The sequence below is a fragment of the Copadichromis virginalis genome, linkage group LG11 (assembly GCF_057382275.1).
Source record: "Copadichromis virginalis isolate Kocher_CV1m ecotype Utaka linkage group LG11, C_Virginalis_male_GT1.1, whole genome shotgun sequence".
NCBI lineage: Eukaryota > Metazoa > Chordata > Actinopteri > Cichliformes > Cichlidae > Copadichromis > Copadichromis virginalis.
In genome coordinates this window covers 23,780,408-23,806,914 of record NC_140628.1, presented here as the reverse complement: position 1 = coordinate 23,806,914, position 26,507 = coordinate 23,780,408, and the positions used below count along the sequence as shown (strand labels likewise).

At 41.9% G+C, this 26,507-nt stretch overlaps 2 protein-coding genes across 2 annotated transcripts; both read right to left on the bottom strand.

Annotated features, from left to right (window-relative positions):
- Positions 1–2,898: 2,898 nt before the first annotated feature.
- Positions 2,899–10,679, bottom strand: slc50a1 (solute carrier family 50 member 1). Its single transcript, XM_085473897.1, has 6 exons — positions 10,482–10,679; positions 10,104–10,181; positions 9,908–10,031; positions 9,659–9,820; positions 4,181–4,300; positions 2,899–4,060 (listed from the first exon to the last, which is right to left on the bottom strand). Exons 1-6 carry the CDS (start codon positions 10,547–10,549, stop codon positions 3,953–3,955), a joined length of 660 nt encoding a protein of 219 aa, XP_085330023.1. The 5' UTR covers positions 10,550–10,679; the 3' UTR covers positions 2,899–3,952.
- Positions 10,680–16,516: 5,837 nt separating this feature from the next.
- efna1b (ephrin-A1b) lies at positions 16,517–26,235 on the bottom strand. The gene is made up of 4 exons (XM_085473896.1): positions 25,974–26,235; positions 17,258–17,553; positions 16,978–17,166; positions 16,517–16,835 (listed from the first exon to the last, which is right to left on the bottom strand). Exons 1-4 carry the CDS (start codon positions 26,069–26,071, stop codon positions 16,714–16,716), a joined length of 705 nt encoding a protein of 234 aa, XP_085330022.1. The 5' UTR covers positions 26,072–26,235; the 3' UTR covers positions 16,517–16,713.
- Between the last annotated feature and the right edge of the window lie 272 nt (positions 26,236–26,507).

Genomic DNA, 26,507 nt, shown 5'->3' with positions numbered 1-26,507 from the left:
ACATGGGCAAAAGTACAAGAGTCAGCTTGTGTGTGTTGTTTAAGGAGACAGTCTCTGTGACAGGAAACAGAGGGATCCTGTTTGTGAGTCGTACTCATTGTTCAGCTCCTCACCCCCTCCTCATCAACGCTACTACACCACACACACAAACGCGCTCATGTACACAAGATAGAGCTCATTTTACTACTTGGCTGCCGACCAAAGACGTGTACTCATCAGCGTGAGGTCTGTGTTTTGATTTCCTGCCTCGCACTTAACACGTTGTCCCTTCACAACACAGCCACGGTTTCTAATTAGGGGTGTGTCTGGCCAGTCTGACTCCAACCATTGTTTTCTTCGTCTTATTGATGTCTATCTGTTTTATACAGAAGCATGATTCCAGCTTCCAGTATTGCCTTGTCTTCTCCACGACTCATCATTTACTGTTTCTCAAGATACTCCTTTTTCCCTTTCAACCTTCATGACTAATTTCTACTCACAAAACTCCGACTTATTGTTATACTCTGAGTCATTCATCTGCAGTATCCTGTCACAGGTTTCCTTTAAAATAATGTTTTTATAATTTACCACACAAGTAAAAAGCTCTAACAGCTTGACTTTAGGGATGGCAACGAATGGATTGCTTTAAACAGATCAATTATACATCATCATACACTCAAGATTGCCAGTGGATGAACTTGGTTTATCCTTTGGCATGTTTTGGACACACAAACTGTTTTATATACCTTCTGCATGTTGAAGGTTTTCTTTGTCCACCTTGGACAGGACTGGAAACCACTGTAGATCTGAAAGGTTTCACAGCATAAGATGAATTTGAGTGACTTTAAGATTTGTTGAGCTTTAAGTGTTCGTTGTTTGATTGCCTACACAGAAGACAGACAGAGTCAACGTGTCGTCAACCAGTAGATGTATATTTATTAATTCACATTCATATTTTAGGGGCTCATTATTGGCGTTTAGGCTGCTGCTACAAATGCCACTAAGCTTGGTCATTAAAACATTACGGGTTTAATGTACAGCTAATGTAAAATTCTACTCAGCATAACTGACGCTCAAACTGTTTTTAGACTGTTAAAGGCAAGAACAGCACAGACAGGATGAAGAAATATAGTTAGTGATAGTGGGGCCTAGCACACTTGATGTGGTTACACCACCTCAGAGCTGTTATAAAGTGAGAGAAAATCTAACAAGGACTTTTTTAATACTGTAAAGTTGTATATTTTAACATGTATTGACATTCATGGAATTGCTACATATTGAAGAAGACTTTTTTAAAGTTTAGTGGACTGCAATGAAATGAAAAAAAAAAAAAAGCATAGTTCCACCAAATCTACAAGATGTTCGTTCTCGTTTACGTGAACGTTATGTGTTTCTTTAAAGGCCTAAGATGTTTCTAAGTTACAAATCTTGCATAGATTATTATGCTATTTTAATATAAATAAAAACAAATAAGTCAAATGTTTTTGTCTCCTAAAGAGATTTGTGCCTAAAGTAATGAACACTCGAATCACACTGTTGTGAGATCCTGGTTCCAGATTCACTTTTGACTTCTAGAGCTAAGCATGGACAAGCATCAGTTTACATCAGTGAACTTTTACATCAATGCATTCAAAGCAGATCCCTGAGGTCATGTGATCAGGACCTGCTGGCTGTGCAAAATACAAGGCTGAGGATGAAAGGAGACTTTTTTTCTGTCTTTATTTTAGCATTTCATTGTAAAGCACTGGAATATTATTTTTATCTTGAATAAAATTGTATTTACTTTATTTACGTAATTGTTCCTGACCACAGGTTAAATTACTTATCGTGATAAAGCATTTATTTAAGAGCTTCTTAGCGAGTGGTCCCACAGCAGTGAGGGGGCGTTATGTATCAGGTCATTTCTGCAACAGTCACATTACTGAGCATTTAGCCAAATGTACAGATGTGAGAAAATAGGGAGGTTATTAACTTCACCTTCAACCTGTTTTCTGATTCTCTACAAAACTAATTCTGCCACCTTTTGCATGTACAATCAATAACAGCACCATGAATGTTTTGGAGAGACTGTCTGAGAATGTGTGCTGTTATCTTTAGTTGTGTATCGATTGCATTAGGGAAACGAAAACAAGAAAAACTGAATTCCTAGATAGAGATCCGACAGACAATACGATACAAAGACCAAATTGATTCATAAAGGTCAAAACTGAACTTAAAAAAAGGAAATCAGAGCTCTGATGGAGGGGTAAAGACACTCTATGCACATGTCCTTATTGTGTCTCTCCATGAAATACTAGCAAACAATACTTAAAGAACTGTGCTACATAATTACAACCTATTAGAAGCCAAACCTAAATTTATCCGTGAAATTCCTTTATTCTTTTCCCACGCTTTACTACCTCCATCTCATTTATACATCCTTTCTTGTTGCTTTTTCACCTGCTGCTTATATTTCCCCCACGTTTCTTTCAAGTATATCTCATTTATCTCCCACCTCCAGTCTTCTCTTTGCCTCTACATAACACTCAGCTTCCAACACAATACTGTCTTGTTGTTGTGCATGTGTGTTCTCTGTCAGGGGCAAGCTCTTTGAGCTCAGGAAGAGCGGTCCAAGTAGCATTCATGCACACACACACATACACACACACTGAGGATGAGAATCTCTGCCATAGCCTTTCCCACCGCTGCCCTCACTAAATCAACAGGCTCACACAAACAAGCTCATTCGCACTGCTGCACCATCAAACAGGCTTTTGTCTCTCCTGCACTGCCACTCCAATCATACACACTTACCTCGTCACATGCATGAAAGCTCGTTACTGAACCCAAAACAAAACCTCCAAACTAAAGCACAAATTCCTCTACTTCAAAGGGTCAAGTACAGCCTCAGCAAGGAGAAAAAACAGCAGACAGTGACAGTTACGGTAAAAAAATTTTATTGATATGGCACCTTTCATTATTTAATGATAAAACACATTGTTTGTCCAGCAGAAAATGGACATAAATTTCTTCCTTTACAATATTTTCCCTTTTTTTTAAATATAACTGTAACAAACTGCATGTGCTGTTATATATCCATTCAGGCTTTCAGGGAAGCTGGAGACTGTCATATGTGAGAGATGAGGTACACCCTGAAGAGGTCGCCAGTCTATCGCAGGGAAAAAGCTTAATTTATACTTCAGAGTCTAAAACATAAAACAGCATAGCCTAAGCAATTGGCTAACGCTGCTGTTAGCATTCGTACTTCTGTGTAGTGTGCCCGCAGAAGTCTGCAATTTCACCTCCAAGACACTAGTTGGCAGTAAACTTTTAGTTTTGAGCTTATCCATTCTCTTCCAGTTGGTTCAATAATTGGCATCACATTTTACATTACATTTCTAGGGAGGTGCACATTGGTTAGGGTGCAGGGTTTAAGAAGAATTTGTGATTATGACGTTATGGAGTAGATTTAAATCAGAGGTATAAATCCCACTAAACATTCACACCTATCGCCAATTTAGAATCCCCAGTTAAACAAATGAGTGCATCTCTGGACTGTGGAAGGAAACAGGCCAGAGCACCCAAAGATCAACTCCACAAGAAAGGCCCCAGCTTGCCAGTGCATCCAAACCAGCACCTCTCTGCTGTGAGGCAACAGTGCTAACCACTGTACAATATATACGTTTTTAACCTCTAAAAATTCACATAAATCTTTAATGGCAAACATTACCTAAAAGAAGGCACTTAGAGACACAGAGAGAGACACGTAGTAACATGTCTAACAACTATCCGCAGAACAGTAACAGTTGAATCATATTAAAGACATCGTGAAATTTACTCTCAGCTGAGTAAAAGTCCACATTATTCTTCCCCCCCAAAAAGTAAACAAAACACTTTACACGTCGAGTCACTCGCTGAGTTTGTTCCAACATGTAACTCTAAAGCTTTGTTGCCAACCGTCCATCCGTGAAGATGAATTTTTCAACTGTCAACATCATATGTGCACGGGTTTGTAGGAAGGCGAACCTTGATTGACTGACGCAAATTTCCAAAATAGATAAAATCTGATGAGGCTAGTGAAAATACCCGGTGTGTTTGGAACCTGGAAAACAAGCAAAACAAGGAAGAAGAAGAAAAAAAAAAACATGTTATCGCTTCAATCCTCACACAACACTGACAGCTGAGCTTACAGGTATCCAAGTGCGTATTCATGATGTCTTACCACAATATAGTAGTCGCTCAGCTGAAGGCCGTAGAAGACCCAGGAGGTTGAAGTGAAGAAGGTGGCTACAGTCAGAGGGAAGGACAAGCACTGCACGTTACCACTACGCACGATCTCTACCTGCAAAGGCAGAGAGGAGGGATGCCATTAACATACACTTCAAAGCTGGATTATTACAGTTTTTAATATTTACAAGGGATCGAATTACCAACTGCTACATGAAAGGTGCCTTCAGTGATGACCCCTGAGAGAGAGAATTACTCTATTCAAATATCAACACACCAGCATGCCTCTTCAGAAGTGCTCTCTATAGACGTTCCCACAGCTACATTGTCACACACTTCCAATGCCGGAAGGAGTAAGTGTGCACTGCTTTGCCCACATTTTAACTATTGTGTCTTGCGCCACTTTATGACTGGCAGACTCTTCATGCTGCTTTTAAAAGGGGCCATTTGGAAGTGATATAAACACTGGGTACTTCTAAAGTGGTCAGATGACACACTGTACTCCATTTTATTTGAAGGTACCGAAACCCGAAAGAGAACTTAACTAAAGTGTTGATAACTCAGGGCAAAGGAAACCTATGAGTGTTTTAAATTAAGAGCTTAGGCAGTAAATTTACATTTATAGCTTTGTTTTACTTTGACAACATATTTAGTTGTCCTCTGGGTTAGTTTAAAGTATACATTATCTGGCTGCTTGTTGGAGGTTTTTTTTAATTCAATTTTGGCTTAGAAATTTCACCACATTCCCAACCTGTAATTTAAAAAAACAAAAATGATCTTTAAGCAGGCAGCTTTGGATTTTAAGTAATTTGTGCAGTGCCTACATCATTTTATATATGCATATATAGCAGAAAACATAATGGAACCAAAGGGCCAGGGAACACACAAGACAGAAACTGGGAATAACAGGAAGACAGATGAGGGAAAGAAAGGCAGGAAGCTGACTGGGGGTCATTCGGTGCTGTGAGGCAGATGGAGGGAAGGAGACGAACAGGATAGAAGACGGAACCAGAAGATCAAATACAGTGACAAAAGGAAAGAGTGAGAACAGGGGATTTATCCCTTCACTGCATAGCTGAACATGCAGACTGAGATGATGTGAGCAGATGAATTAAAGTGAGCAGCTGCTGCCGGTGCAGTGGGTTCAACGAGGAACACGTTCAGGAAATGAGAAGATATGAGGTTCCTATTGTAGATACTAAACACAATCAGTGTTATCATGAATACAGTGAGGGTACTATGAACTGTAATGCATGTACACAATCACCTGCCACTATATTAGATACATCTATATAAATGCTTATTAACGCAAACATCTAACCAACCAATCATATCGTAGCAACTCGGTGTATTTACCCACGCAGACATTATCAACATGACTGCTGAAGTTCAAACTGAGCATCACAGTGGGGAAGAAAGGTGATTTAAGTGACTTTGAATATGGCATGGTTGTTGGTGCCAGACAGGGTGGTCTGAATATTTCAGACTCTGCTGATCTTCTTGGATTTTCCCAAACAACCATCTCTAAGGCTTGAATGGTATGAGAAAGAAAATTCCTGCTGACTGGATATTTTCTCTGAGTGCCTTGTTGATGTCAGGAGAATGGACAGACTGATTTGGGCTGATAAGAAGGAAACACCCATTACAACCAAGGCACGCAGAAGAATATCTTTAAATGTAAAACATGTCGAACCTTATGTCAAAGGTTCAAGCTGGTGGGGGTATAACAGTGTAGGGGACTTTCTTGTACCCTCTGGCCACCTTGGAATCAATTAAGGATTTAATCGCCACAGCCTGCCTGAGTATTGTTGCTGACCACCTTTATGATCACAGTGTGCCCATGGCTGCTTCCAGCAGTATAACACCCCATGCCACAAAGTTTAAATCATCTCAAATTGCTTTCTTAAAGATGACAATGAGTTCACTGTACTCACAGTCACCAGATCTCAAACCAATAGTACATCACAGATGTGAAACCAACAAATCTGCAGCAACTGTGTGATGCTAACATGTCAATATGGAGAAAGATCTCAGAGGAGTATTTCCAGCACCCTGTTGAATCTATACCATGAAGAATTAAGGCAGTTCTAAAGGGAAAAGTAGCAAGGGGTACCTAATAAATTGTCCAGTAAGTCTATATTGCAAAAAGGTTTACCCAAACAAAAATCTTCCTAGTAGCAGCCATTAGTTCAACTGATTATTTAACTCGCTGCTGCAAGGTTAGGTTCAATAGAATCTTTTAGATAAATGTTTGAAGTGACTCACAAATAATTTGAGTTCAAAGAATAAGAAACAATGTAACACTATTAATGCTGTGCTACATTACAGAAAAATATGACCACACTAACAAGCCTATAATATATGAATTGTACAAGGGCAAGCACTGTGTGGGCTGCCTGTTAATGGAAAAAGCAATAATGATTCTGAATGAGCAGCAACAACCACCAAGGAGTCCGCTACTAGTGGAGTTTCAAGTTTCAAATAGTATACTATGCTGTTTGAGGTTGGCACGTAGTAGAGGAGTATTTGCTTCGTGGGGCTGTTCTTTACCCTCTCAACCCTTTAGATTTCCTGCCTGACATTTCTAATCTATTAACTGCAGGCACAAGACATGAAACTGACACTGTCCATGTGCGAGCGAGTGTCATCATTCTGAGTTCACTGTGGAGGTCGACCGACCAATCAAACACTTCGTTGATTACGACACTTTTCATCTACTAACTTTTAGTTGAGGGGGGAGGTGTGCAGTAAAGCGCACACAATATATGCTATTAAAGATCTACTTTTCTGATGCCTCTGGTTGAAGAAAAGTCCTTTTGAATCCAACCACCTGTCAAATGACTGTTTTTAGTGTAACACCCAATTGTTGAGATGTTCTCATGTAGCACAGGAACGTCTGGACTTATGTGCAAATGTTCTTCAGTAGTTTGGATAGAGATATTGTTGTTGCTCTGAACGAGAATTATTATAATAGCTGTGGCACACCACATGGCTCGATCCTGGGACTAACCTTCTTTAGCCTTTAAATGCTGCCCCTTGGGTGTATCATCAGGAGACACGGCATCAGTTTTTAGATAGGTGTTCATCGTAATCTGCTATGCTGTATCATAATACAAGTCTTACTGATGCCCCCACTGAGGCTTTGATGGCTTAGCTCTTTCACGTGTTAGCCAAATGTGTTAATAATGACACCACAGAGACACTTCTTCACTGTTGTAAATATTCAGTTTGATTTAGGGTACTGCCTGGGTAGAGTGTGCAGAAGGCAGAGCACATGACACTGACTCTCATATCAGTGAAAACAGATGTTACGTGGACTTTGATCCTGGCAGATTAAATACTGTTTAACACCTGATCAGACTCTGCTGGGTTTTGCATTATCACAAGAATCTCCTTTGGGTAAGTTCTAAGAAAGCTCACAGGTGCCGTGCATGTGTAAGATCGGCATATGTAAATCTTTTAAGACTCATAGCCAGTCCCATTTCTGGGCTCCTCGAGGACCTCAGAGTTTGTGGGGAGATTAAAAACAATTACTTTACAAAATGACTTTTGCCCCCAGTGGCTGACTTTATATAGTGCAGAGGAAGGGAATTAATTTTCCCAACAGAAACTGGGACTGTTTTTGAGGGGTCCAAAATTTGAACTCAATACTAATTGTATATCTTTATAAGCTTATTGGTGCAGCCCTATACAGCAGTCCCAGTTTCTCATATGGCTTTTAGCAAAAATTAATTTCCCCCCAATCTAGTGTTTTTATTATGTCCTGAAAAATTTAATTAATGGATATGAGAATTATGTAGTAACATATAGGACAGGCTAAACTGGAAAGGATGGAAAACCAAAACAAAACAAAAGTGAAAACAAAACCAAAAAACATTTACCAGCTAAGCCCATCACCATTTACTGGAAATGAAGCAGCAAACTGCAAACTGACTTCATTAACTGAACAAAAATAGTATCCGTTTGGTATGCTATTAATTATCCCCATATGCACACTAGTTTTTATAAATATTTTTGGCAAGTCATTTTCTGATTCTACTTCATTTGAAAAACGCTGAGGTTTCACACTAAGCTCTGGATGGCTTTACTTTGGCCTGTAGTAACACTGTGAGGAATCTTAGAGTCATTTCTTACCAGGACATTGCCTTCAACCGTGCACATTAAACAAATACCATGTACGTTAAACAAATAACATTGCTTTCTTTAGTCTTTGCAATATTGCTATGAGTAAAATGAAAAATGTTATATGTTTTTCAGCGGCTCCGTGTTGAATCCAAAGTTTAATTAAAATGCCATCTAAATGATCAAGCCTCATCATATCTTCCTCACAGACTGCTAGCTTACTTGTGGTTCCTGGGGCATTTTTTAAATACTTTTTTTGGCCTTCTTCAGTGCAGTGAAGAAAGGACAGCGAGAAGAGGAGAGACATGCGGCCGCGGGTCGGACTTGAACCCAGGCTGACCGCTCTCAGCCGTATGGGTTGCCTGCTCTACCTGTTCTCAGCTGCATTTGAATAAAACACCAAATCCACACTTAAGCTTAAATTTCAAAACTTACATTTTAACTAATGATTTTATCTACTGTTCTGATTTTATCTCTTTTGATTTTATATACTGTTTTGTTTGTTTGTTTGTTTGTTAATTAGTTAGTTTGTTTGCTTGTTTTAATCAATTTTAAATCATGCTTTTTATTTGTTTTTGTTTCTAATGTCTCTGTAAAGCACTTTGGATCACCTTGTTGTTGAATTGTGCTATACAAATAAACTTGCCTCGCCTTGCCTCAATGCACTGAGCTAAACCAGCCGGGTTCCTGGAGCATTTAAAAGTAGAATGGGAGACAGATTCCTCAGCTTTTAAGATGCTCTTCTGTGGAATCAGCTCACAGTTTGGGTTGAGGAGACAGACACCCTCTTTACCTTTAAGATTAAACTTTCCTTTTTTAAAAAAGAAATTGTTTGGCTTTTAAATCAAAATGAGTTCTGAGTACTTTTAAATGTGTTTCTTTTAAATTCGGGTTTCCTTTTTTTAACTGTGTCATTAACTCGGTTTTATCCAATTTGATTACTTTATTCGTAAAGCACTTTTGTTGTTTTTAAATGTGCTAAAAATAAAAATAAACTTCACTTTTTGATAAAGATTATAATTAGGGCTGGAGCCCTTAAGCTGCATCAACATAGGAAGCGATTCGCAGTATTGTGCAAATCGACTCGCTTGCTGTGTGATGTCTTCCTGTTAAAAAGACAGTTCTTCCTCCACACCCTTGCTGTTGTTAGCAGGATTTTCTCTCTACTACTAAAAGTTTTACCTTTACAATATAAAACTCATTAAGGCGAGTTTTTAGGTACTATCATCCAAATGTAACTGATTTCCAGATCATGTTCTGAAATATTATTCAGTTCAGTGAGAGAAAACAAACACAGGCGACGTTCTACACGCTGCCTGTATGTTGTGTTTGTCTGTGGTGTGAATTGTACCAGGTCGGTGAGCGGTGACAGGTACATGCTGACGGTGACCACGCTGCAGGTGAGTCCCAGCTGGCTGAGACGAATGTCTCCATCAGTAAGAAACATGGTGAAGTAGAGCCAACCGCAGATCAGTACAATCCCTGCTGCAAGGGTCTGGGAGGACACTAACCTCTGAAACCAACAAATACAGAGACAGATAAATTAAAGATCCAGCTGCAAGTAAGGAGAGCGCTTTATGACAGGTCTGACTATGCTGACCCTCTGCTTCGTGTAGCGGAAGTACATGATGATGTAAAGTATCTGGAGAAGAGCACCAATGATGTTGACCAGGATAATCGTCTGATCTCTCTTCAGAATCCCATAATACATCCAACCAAGGTTACTATAGAAACAACAGGAACATTAGTGATGATGCATCACAGTGAATTATGCAAAAGCGGAAAGAGAAACTCACTTGAGGCACGTGGTGAGGAAAGGGAGAAACTGGATATTGTCTGTACTTTTGGATTCTCGCATCTTTTTCAGGTCGGTCCTAGAAACACACACACACACGCATGCACATACACACACACAGAAAGAATAAAAAACAAAAGAATAGGCTGGAGATGCTAATAGCAATTTAAACCAATAACTCCATGTTCAGTGTTAGTACTTTCTCGCATTCCTTCACTATAAAGTTGTTGTGATGCTACCAAGTGCAAGCAGTTCAGAAAATCTCCATCCTGTCTCAGTGGGATCTTGCTTTCTTCGTACTTTCTCCCATCCTTACAAAGTTAGAGCAGGAAGTAAGATAAAACATAGATGCATGCAATTAACGATCATTTAAACTTACAGTCCAGTCGAGAACATCCCGACTGTGAACACGATGCAGGCCCATGACAGAAGCGACAACAAATCCATAGAGCGGGGGAAAAATACGTGCTTTGTGCACAGTCTCCTTTTAATCACAAACTCTTAAACTGCCTGAGATGAAAGGTAAATATAACGACGCGGATGCTCTCACTGTATTTCCGTATTTGCAATCAGTGCCCTCCTGGTTCCTGTCCTCTGATTGGCTATAGGCTCAAAGGGCTGGTCCAATAGGGTGCTGAAACGATAAGGAACGTAGCGCTGGACGTGATTACGTTGCAAGAATTTTACGAGTGACTGCCAGAGGGACACGGATGTGGGAAAGCTCATGGCACTCGTACAGTTTATTCAAAGCTTTTCAGCAGTCAGCGAGCATGAAAACATTCAGTATTTCCCGACCCGGAAGGCTCCGATTTTACACACGCATTTAACTTTATATGTCTTCTGTGGGGGCAGCACGGTGGTTAGCACTGTTGCCGCACAGCAAGAAGGTCCTGAGTTCAATTCCACCATCAGGCCGGGGTCTTTCTGTGTGGAGTTTGCATGTTCTCCCCGTGTTTGCGTGGGTTCTCTCCGGGTACTCCGGCTTCCTCCCACCGTCCAAAGACATGCAGCTTGTGGGGATAGGTTAATTGGATAATCCAAATTGTCACTAGGTGTGAATGTGCGAATGAATGTGAGTGCGAATGATTGTCTGTCCCTGTGTGTTAGCCCTGCGACAGACTGGCGACCTGTCCAGGGTGTACCCCGCCTCTCGCCCTATGACAGCTGGGATAGGCTCCAGCGCCCCCCGCGACCCTGAAAAGGACAAGCGGAAGCGAATGGATGGGATGGATGTCTTCTGTGGGTCTGTAATTGGCTTTGGATGAATGCATGTATGCATGTAGACACGGCCAAGACCTGCGGAAGTTCAAAGTGAGCATCAGAATGGGAGGGGCGGATGATTTAAGTGTGATGTTCAAGTTTTTGAACATAAAACTTTTGTAGGTGACTTGTCTGATCTGCTAGAATTTGACCACACAACCATCAGTAGGGTTTACGGAGAAGCTGATAGGAGAGCAGAAAAGCAGGTCTAAATCTCTAAATACACAAACGTCAAACTTTCAAGCGTATAAGCTTCAGCAGCAGAAGTCTACACCAGGTGCCACACCTAAGAACAGACAACAGAGAGTACAGTTCACATGGATTCACCAAAATTGGGCAACAGACGATTGGAAAATGTTGTCTGCTCTGATGAGTTTTGATTTCTGCTGCAATTTCCAGAGGATAGGGTCAGAATCTGGCGTCAACAGCTTGCAAGCATGGATCCTGCCAGCCTTATATCATTGGTTCATGCTGCTGCTGCTGGTGTAATGGTGTGGAGACATTTCTTTGCCAGAACACCCTTACTAACATCTGAGCTTTGTTTAAGCACCGCAGCTACGTGAGTATTATTTCTGAGCATCTCCATCCCTTCATGACTACAGTGAACCCATCTTCTGATGGCTGCTTCCAGCATGTTGACCCGCAAAGTCACAAAGTAAAAACAAAGATCAAGTAAAATAAGCACAAAAAAAGAAATAAATAAAAAGTCTTTAATGTGAAAATTGTCTCGACAGCTGATAATTGTGGTTTATTAAAGTCTTAAATTTGATAAGTGGGGTTTTTTCTTGTGCAATATCAATACCCGTCATTTGATCTGTAATAAGATGTCCAAGATATTTGAGCCTATTACAGACACTAAGATTATTATCAGACAGTATTAAACTCAAGATTAGGAAATCTTAGATGTTTGTCCTCTTTGGGTCTGGAAACCATGACAAGACTCTTTAAAAAGCTGTATTAGATGTCAGGTTTCACACCATAAACAGAACATTATAACTGGAACAGTACAAATCGTGCACCCACTTTTACAAGCTTTCAACATCCCAGAAAAATCATCAAGCATTCGTACAGTAGTTATTAAAGGGACGCTGAAGATACGGGTTCTCCAAATGAAAAGATCACACTGGGAGCAATTTGATGTTTTCATTTTTTGTTATATCTCACCTTGTGGAAGTATAACACTAGGCTGATGCACAGAATAGGAAAATAAGGCAAGCTTTTCCACTGCTTCACATAATGCATCAGTCTTTCTTTCCAGTTTCTCCTTTCTGTGAATCACACATTTGTTTTTCACCCTGTATTCCAGTAGCACAGTCAAAAAAGAAAACCCAACTATTAGCCTATGATAAGAAGAAGGAGGAGAAAAAAAGCGTCTCATCATTACATCATTGTTCCAATCCCATATCACATGCTTGTAGCTTGATATCACACAGAACAGTCAGTGTGTGGATCCAGGCAAATATGCTGGATTTTATACTTTCAAAATGAGATGATTTCACTGTTTAAACTGAAAAATTAATTATGCACTCCACTGGGGTGCACCAGTGTTATTTGATTAATTTTATCTCATATGCATCATTTTTCAACTAGTCAGCGTGCTGGGTGTCATTTCATGGGTATTACATCCAAGAATTAAGATTCATATTTAAAAGTTGTGCATTAAAACTTTCACTTATTGTTCGTCTCTCGGGGTAAATTTAATACGAATCATCTAAAGTTTGCTCATTAACTTTTCTTTGACCCTTCTTGCCCAACCACCCCGCCTCGCCCACTCCCCCATCGTCACCTGACTGCTCCCTCCTGTGTACAGCTGTCAGAGCCGAGCTGCTTTGTCACTCTAGACATTTCAAAACTTGACCTTTCTCAGCAGTCTCTGGTGTATAATTTTCACCCTTCTTCTTTAGTCTTTAGCTTTTAGTTTTAGCTTTGCATCTGTTTGACATTTAGTCTTTTCACACATTTTTCTTCACTTGAAGGTCATTGCTATATTGATTTAGAAGAATTTTCTTTTTCTGATTTATGGTTGATCTTTTTGTTATTAAATTGCAATCCCTTTTCTTTTTGTGACAGTGTTTTTTATCGGAGCTGTTCAGACTCCTTCGAGTGTTGTGCCAGTGAAGCTGTTTACGTGTCTGCCTTTATTAAGTGAAAGTTAATGACCTTTTGTATTAGATAAAGCATAAAATAAGAGCTAAAGTTTTGGACAAGAAAGATGGTAAAATACACTCACTGGTCACTTTGGTAAAAAATTGCCTCTTTTCTATTCAGAGCTGCAAAATTCTTCATGGCATAGATTCAACAAGATCCTGGAAATTTGCTCCACTTTGGCATGATAGCATCCCACAATGCTCCATATTTGTTGGCAACACATCCATGATGTGAATGCCCTGTTCCACCACATCCCAGAGGTCGTTTATTGGCTTAACTGTGGAGGCCATTTGAATGCAGTGAGCTCACTGTCATGGTCAAGAAACCAGTGTTAGATCATTTCAGCTTTCTAACATGGTGCATTGTTCTGCTGGAAGCAGCCATCAGAAGATGGGCACACTGTGGTCCCAAAGGAATGGATGTGATCAGCAGTGATACTCTGGAAAGCTCTAGGGAGCCCAAAATATGCCAAGAAATACCCCTCACATCATTACACCTCCACCAGCACCCTGAATCAGTGATACGAGGTGGGATTAATCCATGCTTTCGTCTTGTTTATGCCACATTCTGACTCTACTACCCAAATGTTGTAGCAGAAATTGAGACACATCGGCCCCGGCAATATTTTTCCAGTCTTTTGTCATCCTATTCTGGTGAGAATGTGCAAAGTTTAGCCTCAGTTTCCTGTTCTTAGCTGACAGGAGTGGCACCCTGTGCGGTCTTCTGCTGCTGTAGCCCATCTGCTTCAAGACTTGATGTGTTGTGCAATTAGAGATGCTCTTCTGCATAATGGGTGTAACAAGTGATTATTTGTGTTACTGTTGCCTTCCTGTCTGTCCATTCTTCTCTGACCTCTTGTGCTGCTGTTCAATGGGTTTTTGTTTTTTTTTTAATTTTTGGACCTTTGTCTGTGAACCTTATGTGGGAAAATCCCAGTAGATCAGCAGTTTGTGAAATACTCAGACCTGATGCTCAGTTTGAACTTTAGCATGTCACCTTGCCTAAATGTGTTAATGAGTAGTTGTACATGTAAATGTAATTAAGTGCCCAAATGATTTATATTTCAAAAACTTCTTGTCATATGTAGTAAATCACAATTTTAAACTTCAAGTATTGTATTTTAGTAGAATTTTCATTGACTTTACTGCGATACTCAGATTTACTGCACTGGAATAAAACCTTAAAATGATGTTTCTACAGTTTTATGCCATGTTTGTAAAAGCTTGTCCTCGAACTAATCTGAAAGCTCACTTTTGGTTTATGGTATTTGCACAGCTAAAGGAACATTTTTTGTATTATAAAGCATACATTTACTTTTTCACATAATGCCTGACATAATGTTGAACCGAGACATCAAAGCGGTGGAGACTACCATATTTAATCCATCCCATCAGGCACAGTTGAATGATGTCCTGCTTTATCCTACTGTACACATTTGTGGGTGCAGCATTGCACAAGATACCTGAGACTCTGTGATCATCTGCATTGAATTTAAGCTATGACGTTATCACGGAAAAGCAAACAGCTCAGTTCTAATGTTCTGATTTTGAGTGTGTATGTTGTGCGGTTTTACAAGGAACGGTGAGTTTTGACAGTTTTCAGTCAGCTCTGAGGTTTGTTTTCTCCTCATTCCAACATACAGCTGTGTGGACGGATGTTCAGCTTTTCCTCAAAAGGCGATGTTCAGAGAAGAAAAAGAAAGGGCAAAAACAGGGCAAAAAAAGAGTGAAAGAGTATGAGCAAGGAGGTGAGAGTGACACTTTCACACCCAGCTGTCAGTTCGCTTGTGGGCCTCCCTCTCTCTGGGTTCTTGGGTGTTTTTTTTGTCCCCCTCTTAGTCCATGTTTGGTTTTGAGTCTGAAATCTAAGCCCGGGTATGTTGTATCAGAGGAGATGAAAGCAGGAGAGGGCAGAGACGAGAGGCTGGGAAAGACATGGGGGTGGAAATGTGGAGACGGACAGAGGATAGATGGCTCTGCCAAAATATTGTGTCATCCATCCAAATCTCGATGATCTCAGCGGGTTATCAAGATCCAAAATAAGTTATGATAAAAAACAGACAGATCTTTTTCTTCTTTTTGGATTACATCACATTTTTATTTCACTAAAGATTTTTCACATCTTAAAACAGTTTCATATAGTTTTCTGTATGTACAAATGTACATATAAACATTTACAAAATGACACAAGCAAAAAAAAAAAAAAAGACAAAAAAAATGTATTCTGGGAGATACCTTCAGTTTGAGGTTTCAGGAAGTGCGAGTGGGGCAACATCTGCAAACATCAGCCAGTGTACCATGATACAGTCGAAACAATAGAAATGAGTGAATAAGTGCTGAAGATGCTGAGTTTGTCTTTGTTTTGTTCAGTGGCTCTCAACATTGGCTCACAACATCACATGAAACCGTGTAATTGACAGATGAGGACTTAACAAAAACATAAATATCACTGCATCTTTTTTTTTTAGTATATGCATATCTTTAGGTTCTTGGAATACATTTTTAATCGTGGTTACATGAAAAGATTTCATCAGCATGAGCACCAATAGACATCACTAAAAGCCAGAAATCGGGGCGAGAACCACTGCTGCACCGTTAGAGCATCTGTTTTCTCAGGTTGCGTTACCACTGATAACATGTCAGATAACTTTAGAAATGTGGAGCATTATAACGAGGAGTTGAGTGCAACACAACATGGCAAATATCCTACATTATCCTACATATTGTGGCAGCTGCCGACAACAATACACAATATCAATAGTTTCTCTACATGTAGAGGAAGAAAAAGAGAGTTCACTAATGAAACGCACAGCTGTACCAGTGCTATGAAAATGTGTTGACACGTGACAGTGAGGATAATGTAATCTTGCTGCCGTCGATTTATAACAAAGCATTTGGATCGTTCTGTTTGCGACTTCGTTCATAATGAAAAAACAAAAATGTTCAGCTTAAATGGTCATAAGTGAGAATTTCAATCCTCAAAATAAAGTAAAAAAAAAAAAGTCTCTGAGGTCCTCTTTTTTATTTTGGAGCGATCCACGCTCCACATTCACACACACAAAAACCACATCAAGCGCACGCTGAACAACACACACTGTCCATGCTCGTATAAAAAAAGTCTGTATAAAAAGAATCTCTGATCGTTCACGTCCCGGTGACCAGCATCGGGTTAGTAATGTCTCTGTTGTGGAGCTTTCACTGCCTTTAGTGTAGCATCAGGGCTAATAAGACTGGGATCAGGGCAAAAAGAAGTGAACGAGAGATCAGCTGTGCTGCAGAGTTGCCGACACTCCTCTGGACATTTGGCTCCATCGCAGCAGGGTCATCTGAGAGAAGAGATGGGAAGGACCGTTAGGACAGGATTTCATCACTCAGGGATGGTAAACACACCCAGCTGAGCTGGTCTTAGTCACAGCACCGCTGTGATTATTTTCTATGTCTGGAATCTATTTTTTAAAGAATGCTCACCTGCTGGGAGACGGTTAGAGGGGTTGTGAACTCCTCCTGTAGCAAGGAAATTCACTTTTTCTCCTTCCAAGATTTTTTCTGTTTCACGTGCTTTGGATTTGTCATAGTGATTCTTTCCAGAGCCTTTATGTCCAACTACATCCACTCTCAGCCGCAGACAGTCTTTCCCATGGTGATGCATTGGCTTTGCTGACAAAGTGAGACAGAGGGAAAAGTTTAACACAAGGAACCTTCCTCTAACCACAGAAGACTGAGCAGAAATATCATTAAAGATACTTACAGATATAATAATAGCTCTCTCCCTGACGGAACTCCTTTCCCAGGGTGAAGGGGGTGAAGCGTTGAAACTTCTCCGAGAATTTTTCGGGAGCATGAGGAGCGAAGGGCCGCGAGCACTCCCAGCGGAGCTGATCGAAGGAGTGAGGCTTGCACACCTCGTAGTCCTCTCTCTCCACCATGTACAGCACGTAACGCTCAGCTGCATGCGACGGCACCTCGTCGTGGGTGTAGTGAGGGCAGATGATGTCCAGATAGTCATTGATGCGCACTTCCACCGTATACTCATTCCACTGAAAGCTACAGGGGAGACAGAAAGAGACACGAGGTTACTGACAAATGTCCTCACCCAGTTTTCCAAAATGAGTAACAGAGGCGGATCTCATCTGTTGTTTTCGACACACACCCAGCAGAGCAGATAATACGCTGGATGTGTTCTGGATATTGATGAGGACTAGTTAAACACAGACACGTGCGGCAACTGAAAAGAGTCTTAGAGACATGAATAACACAAATAAACAGACAGGTAAAGCTGGGTGATGCCGTGTGAGCATGTGTTTTTCTGTGTGCTTGTGCAAACCTGTCTGAGCAGAATTAGAAAGAGGCTGATCAGGCTGGACTTGTTCAATTTGTTTTGGGGCGAGAAAACACACCCAGAATCGTACACAGCCCATCCCACCATCCCACACACTCGCACGCCTTCTCTTTCTCTCTCTTCCCTTTGGGTGAGATGCACTTGCTTGAAACTAAATTACACATGACAGCTCAGCTCCAACAATCTTTTGGGGAGTTTTTTCTTCCCACTTTCTCTTTCGGTCCACTTTCCTCTCGGTACAGCTCACTGAGTCTTTCTGTCAAGTGTTTTTAAGCTCTTCTCTGGTTTCTGTCTCATTAATTTCTTCACCTGAATGTTTGTCCATCTGTGGCGGAGCTCCTGCCGTGACTTTTCTGGCTAATTTGCCGCCTCTATCTTCTTTTTCTCTGATTTCCTCAAAGACACAGAGAGACTAGGTGGGGAGCCAGACTATCTCACTCTTTTTCTTTCCCTTTTCATCTTTACCCTTCATTTAGTTTTGTGGCTTCTTTTAAGCCTCCCCGGCTCCTTTTTGTGCTCACTTCCTATGCTTGTTCCGCCCCGGGAGTCCTAATGAAGTATGGAGAGGCGGTAGAAAAATAAGTATATTTCCTGTAAAGTCTCACTGCACATTAAGTGGTGACGATGTTCAGCGAGGATATAGGGAAAAAAAAAAAAAAAAAAAAAAAAAAAAAGCTTCACTGTAGTAAAACTCTTACTATTTGTTAAAAAATAAGCTACAAATCCATTAGGACCAGATTTATCGGCGCAAAGGGGAAAGAGATTTTAATGAACTCCAACCTTTCAGTTTCATCATGCGTGCGAAGTGCAGCTGGCCTGTGCACAAATCTCGCCATCAACCAGGAGGTGAAGAAAGACTGATATTTGCACATTACTTCCATGACATCCTCAGGGATAAAAGCTCTAATCCGCAAATTCAATCTGTGCTTATGAGCAACTGCTTGTGGACGCTTGCGTCTCACATGTTGCGCGGAGTGAGAGTGACAACAAAACAACCCCTGTTTATGTGCGTGTCCTGTCATCAAAGCGAGACGCGGTGCCTCTGAGACCCTCCCCCTTCTTCCCCTCCCGTTGTTGTGGCTCCCGTCAGGACACCCCTGACCAAGTCACAGACACCCTGGCTCCAAAATGAGGGCCTCTAACCCCTTCTTCCTGCCTCTGTGTGTGCGTAACTGTTTGTGTGCATTGTGTGCGTGTGTGTATGGGTTAGTGCTGACCTACCTGTCAAAACACGCTTTGTTAGCTGAGCACAGCTCTATACTTGTTTTCCAGGGCTAATAAGCTGATCACTACCCTGAGCTTTCTCTCTGAAAAGGCCCTTTGTAAGTGTGTACACTTCTGTGCAGGTGTGTACGCCTTTGTTTGTGTGTTTATCTGCGACTGTGTGTGTGTCTTGGGTCTACAAGGGCAAGTGCTTTACTGAAATGAAAAGACACATCTGTAGCAGCCTAATTAGCCAAATAAGCCGTGCCTCTCATGTTGCTCCTCTCTACTGTTTTCTTCAGTCAAACCAGTAATAACAGGGTTGGGTAAAACAAGACATTTGGAGGTCTCTAGTGGTTCCCTCTGAAGTAACGAGTAGTTTTAAATTGTATAGGATACACCTTTTTCCCCACAGTGTGTCCTTGTTAGCGGTCTGGCCGACCTCCATGTGAAAACGGGCTTGTCAAAAGCCAACAAAACAGATAGATTTTGTTGCTAATTTCATTCACGGCTCATGCTTTTAAGAAAACTCTCCTTTTATTCTTCTCTTCACCTCCTCACTTCCCCTCCTCCTCGCCACCATTGGTCTGGCTAATTAAAAGCTGTTAGGGGTCTGGGGCAAATGTGTTCTCCTGAAAAGGAGGGGAGGAGGAATGAATGGGATGTAATTATACCCTTTCCCTCCCCAAAGACAGAATGCCTGAAGGCTACACGGCCCCTTCAACCCCTTCTACCTTAACCCCTATGGAGCTTTCACTACCCTGGCTGCTGTTTACGTGTCTAATGTGTGTCCCAGTGGCTGATTTTGGTGGTTTAATAAAACCTTCTCACACTTCTGTATTATTTTAATTTCAATTAATGCTTTTTTTTTTCTTTAAATCTCCACCTATTCGTGCCCACTGAATTCGCTCCGTCTTCAACTCCACCACCCTCTTTACGTCTTTATTCATCAAAGCTGGACTCTAGCATCTCCCCGCGTCTACACTAGCCTCTGACTGGCAGTTCTCGGGAGAGTGAGAGTCGCGTTAATGTGATAACTATGTCCTCTATGAGACGGAGAGCCAGGTGTGTGAGCTGTCGCAAACCTACTTTCCACATTGCATCTTCTTCTTCCCGCCTATTGCTTTGTGTGTCTGTGTTTTCAAGGGAGAGGGATTCTCTGAAGACCCCTTATCCAGGGCGTCTCATGCCCCGGGCTTATGAGCACATCTGTTTATCAAGGTCTGTTGGAGCCTCTTGTGCGTGTGTGTGTTTGTGTGTGTGTGCGTTTTCCTGCATGAGACTGAGGTATGGGTAAACAGCAAAGGTTGAAGGTGGCTCTAGTCTTCCTTTTCTGCAGGTCATTCCTCAATACAAAGTTACTCTGATTGCGGTGCATGTGTCGTGAAGGTACAAAACAGAATAGTTATTACTGCTCCTTACTGCAGGTGACTTTTGCAACACTTCTAGTCACTAAAGCTTTGAAGTTTTGCAATTGTCTTTGCTCTGCTGTTGGCTCCCCCCCCCCCCTTCCTGTCTCCCTTCTACAGCCCTTCCCACCATTTGTCCCCCTGAGCTCGCTCTGGGCTCGCTCAAACTACTGACACAAGGAGTCTGTCTTTCACTGTCCGTCTGGGGAAAGTCGCAAACTGGCAGCCAGGTCAAAAGGTTACAGTTCAGGGTCGCCACTTCTCACCCGCACTAGCATCCGAGTCAGCACCGAAGATATATGTTTCACACACACAAAAACAGAGTCACGAAGAGAGTCTGCACGTCTGAAACATCAAACACACGCACCACTCCCCCCTCTTCTTCCATTTGCTCCTCAGGTAATCAGTAGTAAGTGTACACACACACACACACACAGGAATGTCACAGCAGAGGGGGCGAGGGGGGTGGGGGCTGCAGTTCGGATAGTTTACAGTGTTCTCACAAGGCGCGCTCATCAAATTTCCAGCCCCACTCTTACACACTTTTACTTTGAGGTGTACACTTAATACCCGATTAATTTGCTGTGGTATGACAGATTCACACCTCCTTTCACACGGGCGTGAGGAGCTGTCAGTGGTTCTAATGGGTTTAGCTGCTCACTAGTGGGCAGCTCCATTAGAGCCAATCTAATATAAAATGAAAAGTCTTCCTATATTACTGCAGCTTCCTGTGTAATCTACTCCCTTCTTTCTATATCTCATTGTATTACAATAAAAACAAAAACCACGGGGGATTTCTTTCCCCACTATGTGCAAATACAACCTGATGTCGATAAAATGATTACATTTTAAGCAGTTTCAAGAAATGTGTGTTCATATATGAAGCAATCCTTTTGCAGGATGAGAGCCTTTAAAACTGTCAACAATGGCCTTTCTCACTTATTCACTTCTAAACTTCTTCCCTCCCTTCATCCATCACTGTCCGGCCTCTCCTCCCTCCGTCTGCCTCTCTTTTATTCTTGCAAATTTAGCCCCCACCCCCACCCTCCATCTTCTATTTGTCCTGTCTCTTAATGCTGACATAATATACCAGAGCTCTTCATCCAGGCTAATTTCTCAACACAAATCCCTTTCACCCTTCTCTCACCCTGCGCCCAGGCCTCTTTCCCGCCTCCTTTTTCTCTTTTCACCGGTCCCCTCCTTTTTGGTAGCCTCCTATTCTGTCTGTGATGAATAGAAAGAGGCCAAATGGTATCATGCTTGGTTTAATATGCTGGAGGTCATGTAGAGTTAATCTGTTGGCCCGTTTAGCTGAGGGAGAGAGGGCACAAGTTCACTAACTTCTAAGAATTTACATCAAATATTTAACTTTTTTTAATTAAAAAAAAAAATGAAATAAGTTTTAACTGATGCAAAATAAACCATCTGCAAGAACATGAGCTGAAGTATATCTGCTGGTGAGTCAGCCTTAGGGGGGGCGCTAGTGAGCTTCAAGTGGGCAGCACTGGTCACGGTATGTCTGAAATTCTATGAATGAGCAGTGTACACATACGCGTGCTTGCCCATGCTTAGGACGATAACACCGGGCGAAAACAGGCCTCTCTAATGTTAGCAGAACGGGAGCTGATAGGTGCTTCGTTCTCCTCTGATGGAAAACTACTGGGGCAAAAACAGAGGAAGGTCTGTGAGGATGAGGGGGGACTGGTAGAGAAAGGGGAGGGGGGAAGGAAATCTGGACTACAGATAAGGAGCAGAGAGGAAGAGCAGAGAGTAAAACAGATGAGTCTGCAGACGTGATGCAAAAAAAAAGCCCGAAAACAAACCTAAGAAACAATATATACTGTTGTTGTAAACTATGGTAACTAAATCACCCCAGGTGCTTCGGTGCTATCATGTGTGAAGATATGCGAGAACATTTATAAGCACATTAGGTAAGAGGACAGTTATATCAGCAGGGAATAGGCACAAAGCCTCCTGATAACGATGGGGCAAGAATCATGTAAAGCTAAACTGAGATATTGCTGGAAATTGATTGTTCTGATGGATCCCATCTGGGAGATTATTGTGGGAATGATGCAATGTGACAAATAAAGGTTTTAAGTAATTTACATACATTCTAACAATTACCCACTAATCCACACACACACACACACACACACACACACACACACACACACACACACACACACACACACACACACAGAAAAACAGAGAAGCGTTACATCACAGGATCCCAGGGGCATATACATAGAATGAATATTCCAGGATGATGGTTTTGTGTCGGGTGTTCTGGGTCAGATGGTCAGATTACAAGCTGTCTGTACTCGATGTTAGTGTGTGTGCGTATGTGTGTGTTCCCATTCTGGTGAGATTACAGCCCAACAACCAGACACGACAGAGAACGAAAGAGAGGGAGAAGGGTGATGAGAGGAGGGGGGCGAAGTGTGTAATAGTTGGGATTTAAAAGGAGGTGGGAGTACATTGACCCCGTTCACCTAAAACTGCAGGCAACGTGTACATGTACAGGCAGGCCTGGCTGCATCAATAACAGTGAAGGCAGGCTGAGCCAGACACAGGCTGAGATAAACAGAATATAACATTACACCAAACTCCTGATAAAGATATTTGCACAGATAGCAGAGGCATGGGACACAAACCCATGCCACTGGAGATGGATGAAGGCAGCCAAACAACTCAGATATGAAAGATTAAAAGGATGCAGCGGAGTAGTGTGTCACTATCGTCCATATTTGGATTTAAAAATGAGGCGATCTCGAATGTGCTTGAATCAGTAAGTAGAGAGAAAAGGAGGGCTTGAGGCTAGCGGCCAGTCTGGGAGAAGACCCAACTGTTAAAAGAGAGGAGTAGGAGTGGAAAGATGGAGAAGAGGAACAGACAGGTACAAGGCAGAGAAACACACAGACACACACTCATGCACAGCTGACAGAGTTGAGTATAGTAACAGCGGGGTGGAATGCTGGCTGTGGCTAATATTAACAGCGAAGTCGTCCCCCTTATGCCCCCCAGTGTGTGGAAGTGCGAGTCACACATTTATCACGTCTCGGTGAGGCTGCTTACGGTAACCGGTCACTCCCTGTTTTGCTCTGACGCCGAGACACGTGAACTCCGAAGACCCAGAAACAATCCGTGAACTGTCAGTTCACAACAAAAACATAATTGCTTCCTGTTAAAAGCCAGGAAGTTAAATCTCTCCCTCTTTCTCTCTCTCTCTCACACACACACACACACACACACACACACACACACACACACACACACACACACACACACACACACACACACACACACACACACACACACACACACACACACACACACACACACACACTAATAAAGCGGACACAGGTAGAGACAAGTAGTGTAAAAACAAGACCAGACCAGACTGTGAAAAACATGCCTCGCCACCTGTCGTGTAAGAAAACGATACACAAACAAAAACACTGGATCAAGTCCCTAAAAAGACTTGAAGTGAAGGATTAAGCAATAATCATTAAGTCACGCTTACACATGAGTACACATACAGATTGTATTAAGAGGCAAACACGCACACCTAAGGTGTTACCGGTTTCTTCATATCTCTATATGAGTGGGCAGGCTACTGCCATCTGGTCACTGTCCTCCACCTAAGACAGATCACTGCTGCTCACAATCCTACCAAGAATCAATTAGCATCAATTATCCACGGCCCACTTCCACCAAAGGTCGCTGATGGGTCTACTTAATCCTCTGAACAGGTGACTGATAGATCACTGGGGACAGTAGTAGGCAGGTGGGCTTTTAGTCGGGCAGGAAATCACAGGACTGCGAGACGATGGAAGAGCGAAGAGAAGAAGGAGGAGGAGTGAGAGTGAATTGGGGGATGGTGATGTAGAGCCGAGGGGATGATGGACTGAGGGGCTAATAGAAATCAGACTGTAAAATATGAGAAAAATAAAAATAAGTGGAATGGGGGTTTAGTTCCACTCCCTGTGAAAATGTGTTTTAGAGACAGACAATAAGCAAGCGAAAGTGTGCCAGAGTAGAAGCAGAATATATCCACAAGTGTCTCTGATCCATTAACTGTTCTATGAAGCTTATCTCTGCCCGTTTGTCTGTCTTTGTCAGAGTCTATGTTTAGCCATGTGGCACATTTGGGATTAGTGTTATATTGTGATTTTTCTTCTAGTTATGCAACTCCCTTTCTGGAGCAAAAATAGTGCAGAGTTGGATTAAAAACAGCAGACATAAGATCTGACTTTGTATTAGACCACCCTAATCTCTCTTGCTCTCTCTCTCTGCCTCCTTTCCCCCTCCAGCCTTTCTTATTTGAAGTAAGCCTCCGAGATCCAGTTTCTGTCCTTTATGTGGAACTGACTGGAAGACTCTGGTTACAAGTTTCCTTCTGTGAAGTTACCTTTACCTCCTGTCCCACCTGAACATGACTCCCTCCCTGGTTTGTAGTGACTCAGGTGTATAACTCAGGTGGGTCAAACCTGGTCTGTTGACTCACACACGGACTAACTTATGACACTAACAGTCCTCGTGACGACAGGACTTTTCCATTAGACTTCTTATCCAATTATCGGGACAATTGTTTTCCATGCTGCAGGGCTCTTTTTAGCCCCGCGTCTATTAACAATGTTAAAGGGCAATTAGAAATGTAAGCTAATCTGACTAAAAAGCCATAATGGCTTTTGCCCTTGTTTCTTCTCTGTGGTGGATTTTAATCGACCTATCTCGGCAGCAGAACCTCGCAGAGCGTCCTTCTGTTTCAGCTCGGTTTTAAAATAATACCGTCTTTCAAACGTCGGGATCACCCGCTCCACGCTAAAAGCTCAATAAATCGCGCTGCGATATGTCAGGCCCGATCGATCCCGCTGAGTGGTCGGATACCATTACATTTCTGACCTCAAAACAAACTAATCAGCAATATGCGCCCCTCTCTGTGTGACTCACCATCTCTCCTCTCCAATGAAAAACCTCTTTAAATTGCCTGATGCCGTATCTTTGTAAATATATTAGGGAATTAACTCGTTTTTATTGCTTAATAGAGTCATCTTTCCATGACACGCACAGTGCACACAGGTGCAAACCCTGCAGACAGCACTGGCCAAGTTCATACTCGTCGGTCTATTTTTTACTATTAGAGTATGTCTGTGTCTATGCGTTGCGGTTAAATATAGTGACGAATCTGTCCAGGCACTTGCTCACAGTCTTCTGCTTTTACATCCATCTGCTGCTGGGTGCTGTAGCACTCTAAAGCCACGGCTATAAAGTCACAGAGATCTTTAATTGACATATGAAGAAAGCATGGCAAGTCCGCGGATGCGAGTATGTAGGATAAGACTTTACATGTGTCAAACTTAAGAAAGTAGGATGTTACCGTCATTCCCCTCTGGACAAACTGGGAAACACCAGACAGTATGATTGACCCAGTACACCACTCACTTGGCTTCCCATGCTGCACTGAACATCCCCTATAACACTACACCAAAGCACAGATCAGCACTTACTTTGCGTTCGAGCTGTTCCAGTAGACGCTGTGTCTTTCCGCGGAGGCAAACCAAGAACCGATGGTCAGCACCAAACACAGCAGACACACCACATCCATAGCTTCTCTTCTCCGAAAGGAACAATGAACACCTTTAAAGCGGTAACTGACGTTTAAAGGACTTCACTTATGGAAGATGTTAATGCGCGCACGGAAACCAACTGAGGATTTTACGCGCTGTGTGTAGTAAGTAGTGCAAAGTAACGCTTCTCACTACACGCTGTTGTAGGTCTTGACTGTATCACAGAAGCGCAACTCTATTTTGTATTGCAGAAGCTCCGCCCCGTCGTGGTGTCACCAGTGAAGTCCCCGCCCCACTGGAGACGCGCTCTCCAGCTGCTCACGAAAACAACAGCCCGGCCCTACTCGTAGTAAACTGATAACTTTATAGAAACGAAAGTAAATATAAAAATTGTTTTTGCTTTGTTTAAGAAAATATGGTAGAAAACGCTACAGTACGGTGTTTCAAGTGTTGGCAGATCATAATTACCTCTAC

Coding starts and splice junctions, on each gene's coding strand:
- efna1b (XM_085473896.1), bottom strand. CDS start 26,071: ATGGATGTGGTGTGTCTGCTGTGTTTGGTGCTGACCATCGGTTCTTGG. Junction 17,554..25,973: donor TGGAACAGCTCGAACGCAAA/GTAAGTGCTGAT, acceptor TCTCCCCTGTAG/CTTTCAGTGGAATGAGTATA. Junction 17,167..17,257: donor AGAGAGCTATTATTATATCT/GTAAGTATCTTT, acceptor TCACTTTGTCAG/CAAAGCCAATGCATCACCAT.
- slc50a1 (XM_085473897.1), bottom strand. CDS start 10,549: ATGGATTTGTTGTCGCTTCTGTCATGGGCCTGCATCGTGTTCACAGTC. Junction 10,032..10,103: donor TTCCTCACCACGTGCCTCAA/GTGAGTTTCTCT, acceptor TTGTTTCTATAG/TAACCTTGGTTGGATGTATT. Junction 9,821..9,907: donor TCCGCTACACGAAGCAGAGG/GTCAGCATAGTC, acceptor TGTTGGTTTCAG/AGGTTAGTGTCCTCCCAGAC.